This window comes from Myodes glareolus, chromosome X (assembly GCF_982192425.1).
Source record: "Myodes glareolus chromosome X, mMyoGla1.1, whole genome shotgun sequence".
NCBI lineage: Eukaryota > Metazoa > Chordata > Mammalia > Rodentia > Cricetidae > Myodes > Myodes glareolus.
Genome location: NC_142053.1, coordinates 87529351 through 87545187, shown reverse-complemented (window position 1 = coordinate 87545187; position 15837 = coordinate 87529351). Strand labels below are relative to the sequence as shown.

Below are 15837 nucleotides of genomic sequence, written 5' to 3'. Positions count from 1 at the left end.
TGTTCCCAAATGCTATAGAAGGAAACTTCTCTGGTGGTGGTTGAACAAGGCACTGATCTATGAATATAGCAGAATATCATAAGGAGTCATTTAATCACTATGTTTTTTGTTGTTTTGGTTTCCTCTTTTAGACCAGTATTGTTTCACTTTCCCCTAGGTCACTAGGCTATCTAGTCTTTGGTTCTTGGTCACCCAGGTAGTACTGGGTATGGGCTGCATCTCATGGAGGGGATCATAAGTCAAATCATGTGTTGGTTGGTTACTCCCATAAGTTTTGGCCACCATTGCCCTAGCACATCTTACAGACAGGACACCATTGTAGATTAAAGGGTTTGTGGCTGATTTGGTGTTTATGCTTCTCTTTTGAGAGAATGCAGAGTACATTTCTGCAAAATGTAGAGGTAGAGACTTTTATGTAGGCACCAGCTTAACTTCTCCATGTGCAATGAGTTGTGTAGGTGTTATCTTCAGAAATGGGGTCTTGCTATCAGTTTGTGGAGAACATTCTATAGTCTTGACAATACCTTGAATTGTTTAGGCTTTTTCATTGGGACCCTTACACCAACAATTCAATTAAATGTACCCAATCCTGGTACAGGAAGCTTTGTTTGGTGACAAAAGATGGCCAGTTGGGACTCTACCTCCTTGTTACTTGGCTGTTTCATTTAGATCACCTTCATATATGTATTTTAGGAAGTTTCTACTGTATTAGTTTTATACTGCCCCTTGAATGTCACTTAATTTTACCTGTTATCCCTCCCACAACTGTCATCTACTTGATCCTTCTGTTTTAGACCCCCCCATCCTTGTCTGTCTCTAATTATCTATTCTACTTCCATTTCCTAAGGAGATCTCTTTCTTTATACCTACCCTCTGTGGGTCTGTGGATTGTTACTTAGTTATGACTGACTTATCAGCTAATATTCACATATAAATGGATATTAACACGTTTGTCTTCCTGGGTCTGGGTTACCTTATTCAGGATGATGTTTTTCTAGTTCCATTCAATTGCATTCAAATTCCATGATGTCATTTTTTAAAAAAAGATGAGTAATACTCCATTGTATAAATGTACCACATTTTCTTTACCCATTCTTCTGTTGAGGGACCTCTAGGTCATTTCCAATTTCTAAAAAGGCCATTTCTTGGATAAAGTTTCTGATGAAGCTATGAGGTACATGAACCACATCTAAGATGAAGGATTAATACAATGGTGGAGGAAGATAATCTTTCTATTGTGATAAGAGAGAAGACAGAAAAGAAAGAGGATCAGTGTGTAAGTTTAAAAGAAGGTCCTGACAAGCAGATTTTCTGCCTCATGTTCTCTTTATTTCTCTGTGGCTCAGCTGATAGTCATCTGCTGAGGGGGAGCTATTGGAGGAAATTGGAAGAAGTGTTAGGATAGCTACTTTGGGGTGAGAAATAAAGTCAGTATTTCCTTATAGTACTGAGGGCTTAGTTAAAATTAGACAGGGAGAATCCAAGTTTCTATATGCGTATGACTTTTTTCTGGTGGTATTCAGCATATTGGGTAAAATGCAAGGCAAGGAAAATTACTGTGATTCCCTATGTTAGTGTTTGAAGTTATAGACCATGTATTCTAATCTTGTCATTAGTAGAAGAGAAGCTATGGATGAAATGGGTAGGTCTGGGAAGTCAAATGGTTTAGGAATAAAATGTTTATTGAGGGGAGAACAACAGGATTTTTGCTACCAAAGCAATAAGCATTAAAAAGAGATTTTTGTTAACATTGGGATTTCTGCAATGGTGTCGGTCTGGATGAGCAATCCAATATGATCATGATTTAGCACGAGGGCTTCAACTGGAGTAAAAATACAAGTGACTGGAATGAAAATGTCTGGTTCCTGGGATGGAAATGAAGAAGGACTATACTAATAATCAAAGACTTCCATGGAGGAAGAGAACTACTAGTTAAGAATAACAAGAAATGTTTTTTCATTTTTCTGTTTGGTTAATGTGATCTTCAAAAGCAATCAGTCTTTACTAAAATGGGAGAATCAATATTTGAATAACACACCCTCAGAAAATAGTTCCGCTTCATTGAAGAAAGGGAGAATTATTATTATTATTATTATTATTATTATTATTATTATTATTATTAGTTTGAGACAGGATTGAATGTGTAGAGAAGCACATTTGACAGAGAGCAGGGGGCTTTCTTTTAGGGAGGCTGGGAAATGGTGGAAGAGAAGTAACATAGTATTCAATGGGAATAGAGAAAGGGGCAAGAAACACAGCCATAAAGGCAGAGGGCTAAGTTATAGTTTGGCTGCCTAGGTTCGTGTACTTGCTCTTGTTTCCTGTGACCAGTCAAAACCAAATTAACATTTTAATATTGATTTTTTTTCCTGATGAAATTTCTTATTTGACAGTTTCATGCATTCTGTTAATGTATTTGGCTTACTCTCTCTCTCTTTAACTACCTTGTTCCCTGCCATCCTCCCTCAACCAGTCCCTTTCTCAGATTCATGACTTTTAGGTTGGTTTGGTGACATTCAGTTCAATCAGAGCCATCTGTATGACCATTGAATTGGAACTATTTGTTGGAGCCTGGTGAGATCCTCAGTGGGTACTTAACTGAAGGCAATGGTCCTCACTCTCTCTGAATTTATCTGTAACAAAGACCAACCATGAGGGGTAGAGACCTGCGCTCCTCCTCCATCTGTGCCTGGCTGTTGACAGTGACATTCTTTCGCAGATCCGCTGCAGGGAGCCACAGGGAGCCACACCTGCTTTGACTTTGTGATTTCAGGGACTTTGTCTGGCTCAGGAGATGATTTTTTGCAGTCCTTCTCCGTGCCTTCCAGGCTTCCATTCTTCATGACATTTCTTTCACAATGTTCCTCAAGCCTTTCCGTGGATAGTACAAACGTGTTGTTCAGGGCTGAGCATCTGCACCGCAATAGGCCTCTCCTTTCATTACTGTTCACAGGAAAGAGTCTTCTTTCTTTAAAGCCGAGAGTATCATATGTCTAGAGGGATCAATGGAACTGTTTAGGAGCTGGCTTGATACTATGTTCATTTGGTAAACAACAGTAGTCCAGTCCGTAACCCCCACACCACCACCACACAGGACCTATGATCTGCCCTACTATGGATTTTTTACTAGGTTTTAAGTATTAGGCATGTATTCCCTTGTTCTCTTAGAACAGATATCAAATCCAATCAGAGAGACTTTAAAAAAAAGAGTAAATTCCAAACAGAAATTGTTTCAAGTAATGTAAATATCCCATAGAAATCCCATCGATAGGTACAAAGAATAATAGGATTTACCTCTTGTCTTTTCCCACAGAACATTTAAGTACTATGACTACCGTTACCAAAGAGATTGGAAAAGGTATGTAGGATGATACATATATACCGAGAAGTTACATGTCGAGTGTGTGTGTGTGTGTGTGTGTGTGTGTGTGATACTTCTAGCATGACTAAACTTTGGCACCATAATATAACAACTTAAGATTTCTATAAGATGTCAGAAGCCAATAAACTAGGATTTAGTGACCCTCGACATGTTTATTCACCTTGTGTCTTCCCCATAACCTCTGGATTGGGGAAACAGTCACATAGAAAGCTGTAGCCTTAGTTCATGAACTATTTTATGAGGGAGAAGAAAATTCCAAATCCTGCTAGGTTATACCTGAAAGAGTTGTAGCCAAAACAAGGATTCCTACATAGACAACATGAGATGAGAACAAATACCAGATGTTCATTAACAACTACTTTTATTCTTTTATTTTTTATCTACAGAATACCAAGGAATTGTAGCTTGGGAACCATTCATTTTTTTCCCTTTGAGCAAATAAAGATTCTTTTCCTATGATGCCTAGGTCAAAATTATTCTTTCATTCTTTACTTCATTTGTGCCTTTTACCAGGAAAGATTCAGAAAGGTGTGTGAGGTACATGTGTGCTATCATGCCTGATATCCCCACACGTGGGAAGTGGAGCAGGAGAATCATTGGTTCTAGACAAACCTAGACTCATAGTGTCAACCTGTCACAAAAGACTAAAACACCCACCTAAAATGGACACTAAAGAGTATCAGTTTACTCTGGAGATTTTCAGCTCTACTGAAAACCAGGTTCTCATTAGTAAAGCCCCTGTCATCTACTTAAGTGTCTCATGAATTGTTAACCATCAATTGGGATGTGTGCTGGAGAGGTTAGAGGAAGGTGAGGTAAGGTTGAAAGGGCATTGTGCAGATCACATTTCCTTCAATTCAAGTAACCTAAATTCCTATAGTTCACATATATATGTATATGTGCATATATATATATACATTTGTGTGTGCATATGTGTCTGTGTGTATGTGAGTGTGTGCATATATACACACACATATATATGTGTGTATGCATTTATCATTTTTACATATGTATATACATATGCATTTGTACATGTACATATGTGCATATTTGTATACATATACATAAATATTATATGTACATTTCTCATAAACTCTCACTTGAGGAAAAATCTGTCAAAATTGTAGGTCTAACAAAATTCACTAATTTTCTAAATTGAAAGTTTGTTCAGGGTCACAAGAAGACTAAATGCCAGAATGTAAACTCAGAACCAGAATGCTTTTCAGTTTCTATTTGAACTCATTACTTTGCATCTTCTTTCATTTCTGTGAGAACATTCATTCTTCCAATTATGCATTCATCGAACAAGTGTCAGTTACCAGGGGCACAAAAACAAATAAGACATAATTGCTATTCTTCAGTGCCTAAAAATGGAATGAGACACAGAAACCATAATTGTAATGTTAGATGATCGCACAGTAAGGGTAAATAGCAATAATATCTTATAATTATTATATATTTGCTGTTTACCAGGTGCCATGCTAAATATTTCATGCATATTATTAACTCATTCAAATCTGATAATAATCCCCTTTGTTAGGAATGGTCATCATTATCTACATTTTGCTAAAAGAGTAAACTAAGATTCACTTGGAAGTCAGTCATTTAGCCCTAGGTCACAAACTAGATAAACCATAAGTTCAGAAAGAATACAGCCAATTTGGAACACTAGAGAAATACACCACAACTCAAATGAATTTCAGATATGTAACTTTTAACATGGAGTTACAAAGAAAAAGAAAAGTTGGAAATTATTCAGACAAAGAAAGATACATGAACAAAGTCAGAACCTATAGAGGTGCCATGTTTACAGGAAATAAAGGTTGACTTACTGTGGTTGAAAAATATCAGGTAAGACTAGAAAGGTAGTTTAGAGCCTGAATGAGAGGGTTGGAATGTGTGACTTGAAATTCTGAGCTTTGTCATGTAGATTAATTAAGGACAGTAAAATGTTTATATGACAGGAACTATCACAATCATCAGAAAAGATCTAGCTGAAATTACTATTAACATAATCTGTACAGGTGGGAGTCCAGACAGCATGGTGGCAAGCTGTCATAGTCCAATGACTAAAATGAATGTTAAAATAAGTTGGATTGACTCAATGTTCTTCACTAAGTTTCACTTATTTCTTCTAGTTGTACTCTCTGGGTCCATGCATATCAAGTCTAATTATTTTTTCTATAGCATAAGATTTTAAGTATTCTCCAGTGACTCTTAGGACTCCCCATGGGCAAAAAAAAAAAATGGTTCATCACTGATTGACAAGGAGAGCTTCCAGCTCTGATATTGTAATTATATGAATTATCTGATTATAAATTTAAAATCTATCTTCATCAGCTGGTTTGAGGAATGGGGACAGGTCTTCTGTCCTATTTTCATGGACTTGTTTGTCTAGACGATGCCTGTAAAAGGTAATCTCATGTCTGGGTATCCCTTTCCTCTTCCTCCATTTCAGCAGTGATCCTAAGAGACATTGGAGAAGACAGTGTGAAGCTGCTGGGCATGAAGATTTCCATAAAGAATGCTGAGATTCTGTCTTCTGTTTTGATTGCCATAAGTGTAATTCTTCTTCTTGTTGCTCTGGCTCTTGGTGGCGTAGTCTGGTACCAGCATCGACAAAGAAAGCTTCGGCGCAACAGGAGGTCTATTCTTGATGATAGCTTCAAGCTTTTGTCTCTCAAGCAGTAATAGCTGAAGCCCGAAGATATCTTCAGAAAACACATCTGGAATGTATCCCATGCTCCCAGGAAGCCGTGTACTAGCAGGAAACTCTTTTGTCAAGGGGTAGGGGTAGTGGAAAGGCAGAGGATGGAATCAAAATTATTTGGCCATTTCTTTATTTATTTACATGGAAATCATATGCTCTCACTTTTTCTTAATTTTCCTTGCAACCTGAGGCAGTTAGGATTAGGTAAGTTCCTTTGTATACAAATGTCAGTAGCTAGGATATGTTACCCTTCAGTATTGTACCAAAATTCCTAGAACGTAATCGTTCTCACAGAATAGATACCAAGAAGGTATCTAATTAGGCTTTTATTTCCAGAACCTAGCTGGAAAGTATACTTTTAATTGAAGCCAAATGATGAGCCACAAAGATAACCCATAACTAAATAGAGGACCAAGAACATAAGCATTATGGAAAATGAGAGGTAGCGTGGGGAGTAGGAATCGAAATTACTCTTTAATTATCTCTGACAATGGACTATTTAGGTGAAAGAACTGTGGTTGTTATGAGTACCTACAAACTCTGGAACCAGAAACACCTGTAAAACAGCTCTTCAGGTTTCTCCACAGTGGTACTGAAGCGACTTTGGGGTGATCTCTGCATGTTTGAGGTAGTGAATCGTATCCATTAAAGTACTTATTAAAAGATTGGAACACTGGATTTGATAATTTTGATGTTTCCCATGGCAACTGAAAGGTGGAATTGCATTTTAAACAAAAGGATTTCAGTGATCTGGGGAGGCAAATTATAGATCTAGACACCCTTTGTGGATCCTAGAGATCTGTGTGCTTTCTCAACATAAGCCTCCATGTCAAAGTAGTAACATCCTAGAGGAGGCGTTCTATGGGTGCTAAACATTTTTGGAATGTCAAGAAAAGTGGCTAGAGAAGGCACTGAGATGAGACTCACACCTGTCCACTGGGCAAAAAAAGGTAGGTGCGTGCATGGCAGTTTGGTTGGTAGGGATGGCTGTGGGGATACGAGAGACATATTTGCAGTCTGTAGATGTCATCATAGAACAGAATCATTCCTTCCTTTTTTCTTACATCAATATCTCTTTCTTACCAGCATGTTCAATCCTCTCTGAAGCTTTGATCAGAAAGCAAAGGCAGGAGAAAAGAATGGAGTAAGACAGCCCATTCTCACTAGAGTTTCCACATGGCAAATGGAGAACAGAAGGGGCATCATGGAGAGTAATGATAATAGCAATGGAATGGGAATTTAACCTAGTGGCAAAGTGATTGCCTAATAAAAGAGAGTCCCTGGGTTGAAAAAAAAAAGATCACAAAGGAAACAAAACAGAAAACAAGGTAATAACAGAGGTGTGTGGTGATCTTCCTACACATAGCAAATAATTCTAATTCCTGATTAGATTGGATTTGCCTTGGCTCATTAAAGTGGAGATTAAATGATTTTACTTAGGGTGACTCAGCTGCAAATTGAGTGGAGACTTAAATTTTTCATATCTTTGACTTTAAAAATGTTCTATTCTCCCTTTGTCATGGAAACTTCGTTTTATTCTGCCGTTCTTTTGCACTTGATTTCAAATTGTGAGGTTGCCTAGCAACTTGTTTACTTAGTTAGCAACCCACAGAGTTGGTTTCCAGTTGCCATAGGATGCTGCAGGTCAGAGGCCAGAGATGAAAACAAAGACCAGAATAATGTGTTTAACTCGTCCATGCTCAGTGACTTTCTGGGAAATTTCTGGAAATCTAGGTTCCATATTTACCCACTGTCCTGTTTTAGAAATAATATGCCTTCTTAGAGAGAAATTACTTTACACACTTAGAAGGTATTTTGTATAGTCTTAACCAAAGTGTACACGGCTGACGGTGGCAATGCTCAAATAAGAGTCAGAAATGAATGGAAGGTATTATTGACTTATAGACACCTTAGACTTATGTGTCCCACAAACACCGTCATGCTAAAATCTTTTTCTGTCCTGGTCGAAGGTCACACTTATAACAATTTAAACAGTCAGGAGACTGCAATTCTTGTCACTTAGTTAGCTAGATTTACATAGCAAAGATACTGTCATAATTATTTTTAAGTGTACCAGTGTTATTCCTTTTTGAATAGTTGTTACCCAGGGCCATCCTTTCTACATGGCAGAATTGTGGCAGAGCAAGATGGTACAGAGGTTCCTTCATCTTCTTGTTCCTTCATCATTCCTGTCAAAGCTGTTTTAGGTTTGACTAGAATTTGATCTCCTTGATGTAGAAAATTACCCAACTCTCTTCTAGGAACCTGAATTCAAGATGCTCCAGCTAATTTATCTTGGCTTCTGTTAAACTGCCTGCTTATGCAAACCTCCCCTTCCAGCGAATTCGCTTTTGGTAAACTGCTTGCTAGAGCACCTGCTGCGCCAGGTAGCAGGATGTGGTTTGTCCTTTAACAACCCCCTTACTCTAAATTGCAGTGCTATGCTTGGGTCCTGAATATCTGAGTGTAGTCCCAGCTGGCTGGAATAAAGACTTTCAGTTGGATATAACACAGTGTCTGCGTTTTCTTCTCTTGTGGGTCCCTGTAACAGCATGTGGTTTTCCTGATAGGAACATAGGAGACTTAATGGCAGACTAGGCCTCAGTGGTCACTGTCACCCTACGCTGCTCCAACTCTAACTGTTCCTTAGAAGTATGGATTTGGTATAGGAATCAGGGCCAAATGACTGGTCAGCCTTGGTGAATAAACATTCACATTCTAGCATCACAAATTTCACTCATCTCCCGCAGGCCTGGTGTACATGCTACTTACCTTTGAGGTGTTTTGTTAGTAGTGCTACTCAGGCTAAGTTTTGCATGTGTGACTTAATCTTTCTTAAGCAAATACATTAATAAGTGCTTCATAATATCAGTTTTTATCACTTTGAATTTCTTTTACAACAATTTACCACAACAAAGTGTTAGTATTTAAGCCTTTGCAAATTGATAGATGTAGCAGCACCCGACAACCACCCTTTGATCTGTTGTTTATGTGGAGATTAATGAAAACTGACTCTATTCCAGGGAACCCAGTCAATTAATGTTGGTAATTTTCATTTAACTGGAAAGTCCTTAGTTTGCATATGTGAGACTGGGAGATATAGGTATGTCGTGATGCATTTTAAAAGACTTAATTTTAAAATTATTTTGTAATTATGTATATGTGTATGGGGAAATGGAGCAAGGCCAGAGGCATCAGACACCCTGGAGCTGGAAGTACCGATGGATGCGTTTTTTACTTAAGTTGTTATAAATATGGATTTAAAGAGGTACTATGCAAAACATAGTTAAATTTACTCTCATCCATCAACATCAATACATTAGTGTGTCTTATTTGCTTTCTCTCCAATACATCCTTAAAATATTTTATTTTTTTAACAATTTTGTTTTTCTTATTACTATTGTGGAGCGCATACCAGAGCCTGTATATGGAGGTCAGAAAACAACTTTCAGAAATGGATTTTCTTCCCCGACTGTGGGTTCGGGTGACTGAACTCACATTATCAGGCGTGTATGACAAGCAATTTTACCCAGTGACCCATCCTGCTGAACCCAAATATTTTTTATTTGTTTATGTCTTTGTTGGTTCCCACTTCACTTAAAAGCTTAACTATTTGTTAACTTGGCATGGTGACTTATGCATACCATCCCAGCATTGAGACATAAAGGACACAAGGTGAAGGCCAGCCTAGAGTGCCCAGTGAGTTCCACACCAGCCTGGGCCACTGAATGAAACTGTTTCTCAAAACAAAGAGGGCGAAAAATTCAAAGCCGTTTGTTTCCTGGACTATTGTATTCTTTTCCTGCTGTTTTTCTCAGATTCTCTCTGGACTTACAATTGATTTTTCAGACAGAAAAGGGAGGCTTCAAAAATATAATTAAGTCTCTAGTTTGAACAACATATTGTACGTTTTAGATCTCCCCGAAGATAACTAGACTCTGGAGATAATTAAAGAGGCAACAACAGAAGAAGAAAGAGAAAAATCAGTAAATAGGACGGCAGGGCTGAAATGTAATGTTAGCTTTGTATCATACGACGCTCTACCCGGAACAGCCAAGTCGCAGCATCCTTACACTCAAAACAAACAAGGTAGAACATTGTGATAGTTTGAATGAATATGGTTCCCATAGACTTATGTTTTTGAATGCCCAAAGGGAGTGGCACTATTAGGACTTATGGGCCTTGTTGAAGCAGGTGGACTTTTGAGGTCTTATAAGCTCAAGCTGTGTCCGGTGTGATACACAGTTGCTTCTGCTCCCTGCAGATCATAATGTACAACTCTCAGCCTTTTTTTTTTCTAGCACCACGTCTGCCTGCATACTGTCCTGCTTCCCACCCTGAAGATAATGGAGTAAACCTCCAAAACTGTAAGCCACCCCAATTAAATGTTTTCCTTTATAAGAATTGTCATGGTCATAGTGTCTCTTCACAGAAACAGAAATCCTAACTAAGAAAAGCATAATCATAAAAGTAGCCATGTAACATCAAATCGAGTGAGACTGGCAATCTTCTAGAAACCCTGGAAACTGGAAGAAAGTGCCGTAGTAGTTTTCGAATGAAGGAAGAAAAAGATTACCAAAGCCATGCATGGTGGTACACACACCTAGAGATTTAATGCTTGGAATGCAAAGTAGGGAAGACCAAAGATCATGGCCAGCTTAGACTTTATTGAAAGTTGAAAGCTAGCCTGGACTACATACGGAGAAACTGACTCATTCCATCATTTCAATTCTGTATCTAATGAAGAATCTGCATTTTCTAGTGTTGTGTATAGATATAATTCATGTAGTATGTACTATGTGATCTGACTTCTTTGTTGTATGTATTGGCATCTTATTTTTGAAATAATTTCTGAGTTGTATTCTATGTGGTAAAATAATGTGATTTTTTTCATTATATTTATTGTGGACATTTGAGTTGTTTTTGATCACAAAACGGTGCGTTGAACATTAATGTACAAAAAATTAGATGATATCCTGGAGCATACAATAAACATCATTAAGCATAGACAAATTGACATCATATGGTTTGTTTCTTAAACTGCAGTTGACCCAAACTAGAAATCAGTAGCTGAAAAAAATCATATTTAATACTTAAAAACTTAAAAATATAGTTTAAAAAGCTTCATGGATAAAAGAAAAAGTCTCACTGGCTGTCCAAATATGATTTTAAGTTACGACTTGAAATCAAGGTCTGTGGGCACAAGAGATTCAATGGCATATCAGAATTTAACAATAGTTGTGACTCTATGCTGCCCTCCCCTCATGAGCTGCCCATTAGAAGTATGTCCTTGAGGATGGGAATCAGGGCCAAATGGCTAGTTGTTAGTGAGGGCTGTATCCTTTGTCATAGGAATGGAGCCTAATGGCTAGTCAGTCCTGGTGAATAAACATTTTCATTATAGATTGCTCAATTTCCCTTATCTCTAACAGGTCTGTCTAAGTCTTCTAAATAAATTTATCAGTAAGTCTTTTATATTACCAATTCTTTCACGTCTATATCATTATTATTATAGATCCTAAGACTATTAGAAGGATAATAATAAGTGAGTGCTATGAACAAGTCAACAGCCATAGTGTTTCCAACCTCTATCAGTATACAAATTCCTTAAATTTCTAAATATAAAATCCATTAACTGTTCTAAATAGAAAGCAATGGGTGCAGATGCGTGTCCTAGTGAATTCCAGCAACCATTTAAGGAAGCAGTTGAGTCAGTTTGTTTCAGTCTCTTCCGATAGAGAAACTACTTCCTACTTTATACTACGTCAACAGAATTACCCAGGAGAAACTTGAGGTGAAAAAAATTGATGCAATAGAGATTTTACTATTAAAGTACCTTAGGGAATATTAAGTTACACAAAGTACACTTGGGCTGTATTCTAGGTATACAAGGCTGACTCAACATGTAAAAATCTATTAATGTAATTTAGTCCATCAAGGGCCTAAGAAAACATAGTTATTTGATAATGTCAATAGTTGCAGAAGAGTTATGTGAAATGTCTACACACCCACTCATATAAATACAAGAAAACAAGTAATAAAGGGTAACTTTTTTACTTTATTAAATGAAGCACATCTACAAACTCTTGCTGCTATTAAAATCGTGATGAAAAGCAAGAGGCTTTTTTTCCAGCAAGATTAGGAATAAGGAAAGTATATCTCTCCTGACTACTCTCTTTTACATGATACTGGTTTTCCTAGGCACTGTAATAAAACAAGAAAAGGAAAAACACAGAGATCAGGAAAGAAGAAATAAAACTGTTTTCGCTCTTTACCTGGCTGTTTAAAGTAATCTGAAAGTACAGAAACCAAACTTTCAAAGAGGGAGGGATTCCCTTTCGGAGTTTGAGGAAGATAAGGTCATGTCACCATGAAGACTTCTGTGCCTCTGCTCTTCCAGTCTTCGAGGAAGTGCAAGGATGTAATTTATGTGTTTCTTTTTCTGCCTTCTAGAGATACACACAACTTACTAACTTTTTCTACCTGTTGTGTCTACTCTTAAAAATACCATGTCCATACAGGAGAAGCCCAAGAGGCCCCCATGTCTTTTTTTTTTTTGTCCCTAGATTAGCCTCGGTACCAGACATTTCTCTCTTTCATGACCAAAAGTGAAATCATACCTGCCTGAAATTTATAAAAATGTGTGGATGCTATGGTGCATGAGCAAGAACCAGGGCTTTCAGAATCTAACCCGTAAACATCATGGAAAATGTCTACCTCCCTTATAGAATACTTCTGTGTAACATTTGTAGTCCTGTGAAAGAGTTAAATAACTTGAAGTCACTGTGAAGTTCAACTGGCTCTTGTCTTTGTACTCCATATCCAAAGAATGGTATGAAAAATTTTGACAAGGAGAATCTCCACCAAGTCAAGAATTAAGCCGAGTCATGGGCTATCCAAAGGAGTTCATTTTGTTGATCTTGAGGCAGTGCTGATGTACTGCTCAAATGGGAAGTATTTCAGTATTTAATTGGCAAAGATATGCTCATTGATTTACAGTCTTGGTGGTTTTCCATTCTCTGCCTTTATACACGCTACTTCTTTCAACATTCCTTTAGGAAAAATTCAAACTCTATCACCACCTGCAAATAAAGCAAGTACATACAGATTTGGACAAAGACCTCGGACATCCCAGGAGCCTGGGAGATCTAAGGTCTACCCTTGGAAGAAGTTAGTATCAACCCTACTGTGTTTGTAAATTGTGGATTGATTAAGACTTTGAACTTCAGGACCACATGACTTTAAATTTCATCTTGGTGCCTATGAGAAAATATGTGATATTTCACTGACAAGTTCTAATACTTTTATCCCCTGAAGCCGCTGTTTATTTGTCTATTACTTCTTAGATCCAGTCAATAACAAGTGGGCATCAAGACTCTGATTAAGAATCTGGACTCTTTCCATGCATTTCTGAGTTAAATCATTTGTATTGGAGTTGCATGGATGTGCAGCATTCTAGTTCTTATGCAGGAATGAGGCCCAATTATAGTCTTATGACACACAACAAACCTTTGCTTGGAAGCAAAACAAGCAAGAAGGGATGTTAAAGTTGGGAATAAGGCTCTGCAGAGTATGCAGAGCTAAAGTGAAGGGTCAAGTATGGGTGATTGAAGAAGGAAAGTTCTGCATGCTTCTAATCACTCCCTAAGTAATGTACCTTTGACTTATCTTTCCCACGCTGTATATTTTGATGTTCGTGAGTTGTTTTTACACCAAGTGCTGACTGAATTACATAATTTAACTTTTGAAATGTTCAGGTTCTTAATTGGTTGTTAGCAGAAACATCTTCGAGATAAGTAGAAAATATTTTTCTGCCTCTAAATTTATAAAAGGGTTGTGATTCTGGGTCAGAAAACAGTCCTTGCAAATATTATCTTAAAAATATGTCAGCTTCAGAGGTTGTCATTGCTACGCTTTGGGAAACTGCATCCAATCTGTAAGTAAGTCCTTGGAGTTCTGAGTAATTGCCTGAGCAATTCGTTCAGGTTCATGATACTGAAACACATCTCAAGCCATAATGTCCAAGCCTTCCATGGATTTAGTGTGACTGGAAAATGACAGATTAAGTATTTTCTTTTAAATTATTGTAAAAAAGAAATGAGAAAAGTAGAATTCCCATGCTTTGGCAAAAAGAACTTTAATATATTTCTGAAGTTTTGTATTTGCTATTGAAATTAACACTGTCTCTCAAGAAGTTAAAAAATAACAGTTGACTCTCTGTTCCTCCCTATTCAAGAGACAGCAGCATACAATTTGTACTTCCAGATTCCTCACTAAGACATCATGGTGAAGGTCAGAGTGAACAGACTGAATCATTTTGGGTACCTGGTTATTGGGGTTTCCTTTAAATCTGCTATCAGTGACCCCTTACTTGATCTCAACTTCATGGTCTTCATGTCCCAGTATGAATCTACCCATTACAAGTTAAGTGGCACAGTCAAGGCTGAGAATGGGAAACATGTCATCAATTGGAAGGCCATCACTATCTTCCAGAAGCTAGATCTTACCAAGATCAAATGGGGGTGATGTTGATGCTAAATATGTTATGGATGTTACTGGTCTTTCGTCACCATGGAGAAGGCTCAGGCCCATTGGAAGGGTGGGGCCAAAAAGGTAATCATCTCTGCCCCTTTCTCTTATGGCCCCATGTTTGTGATACATTTTGAATCATAAGAGGTAAGACAACTCACTCAAGATTGTCAGCAATGCTTTCTGTACCACCAACTGCTTAGCCCCCTTGGTCATTGTTATCCATGATAACTTTGGCTTTATAGAAAGTACATATGACTGCAGTCTATTTCATCACTGCAACCCTGAAGATTGTGGACTGTCGCTCTGCTATGCCCTGGCATGATGGCTGTGGGGCTGCTCAGAATATCACCCCTACATCCACTGGTGCTGCCAAGGCTGTGGGCAAGTTCATTCCAAAGCTGAATGGGCAGCTCACTGGCATGGCCTTCCATGTTCCTACCCACAATGTGTCTGCCAAGAATCTGACTTACTATCTGAAGAAATCTGCTAAGTATGAAGACATTAAGAAGGTGGTGAAGCAATACCCATGGACCCACTAAAGGGCATCTTGGGTTACAATGAGGACCAGGTTGATCCCTATAACTTTAATGGTGACACCAACTCTTGTACCTTTGATGCTGAGGCTGGCATTGTTCTCAAGGACGACTTTGTAAAGCTCATTTCCTCCTATGACAATGAATATGGCTACAACAACTGGGGAGTGGACATTATGGTATGTATGACATCCAAGGAGTAAGAAGCCCTGGACCTCCCACCCCAGCAAGAACATGATAGCAAGAAAGAGGGTCTAGGCTGCTGAGGAGTCCTTGTTTCAACTCAGCCCCCAACACTAGACATCTCCCTCACAGATTCCATTCCAGATCCTCCAGGAGAATGGGAGAGGCTTAGGGAGCTCTAGTCTCTTGAATACCATCAGTACAGTTCATTGCACCTTCCCACCCAAAATAAAGAAAAATCAGGGAAGTAGAGGTTAAAGGTAGATAAGAAAAAAAATCACTAAATTATGTAAAAAAATTTAAAACCTAACAACAAAACAGAAATATGAAAGTGAGCAAAAAGACTTAGACACCTTGCTGTGAAATATTTATTTAGGCAAATATATGTTACATTTATTTATGCTGCCTTTAACTATGTAAAGACGTGTTGCATTTGCACTAATTAAATCAAATTAACCCTGGCTCAGAGAGGCAGGGTTAGCAACTAGTTGACAGGA

At 38.0% G+C, this 15837-nt stretch overlaps 1 protein-coding gene and 1 pseudogene across 10 annotated transcripts in view; both read left to right on the top strand.

Annotated features, from left to right (window-relative positions):
• The window catches only part of Heph (hephaestin), an 87184-nt gene extending 78583 nt beyond the window's left edge, over positions 1-8601 (top strand). For 8 of the 10 annotated variants that reach the window (XM_085684411.2, XM_085684410.2, XM_048417780.3 and 5 more), the window contains 2 exons: positions 3314-3358; positions 5841-8601. In XM_085684411.2, the coding sequence (XP_085540537.2) occupies positions 3314-3358; positions 5841-6073 (278 nt within the window). In that variant the 3' untranslated portion in view covers positions 6074-8601. The remainder of the gene's footprint in view (positions 1-3313; positions 3359-5840) is intronic. The other 2 variants (XM_085684412.2, XM_085684413.2) reach the window with 2 other exon arrangements.
• Positions 8602-14663: 6062 nt separating this feature from the next.
• Positions 14664-15360, top strand: LOC148117399 (glyceraldehyde-3-phosphate dehydrogenase pseudogene; annotated as a pseudogene).
• Positions 15361-15837: the final 477 nt, after the last annotated feature.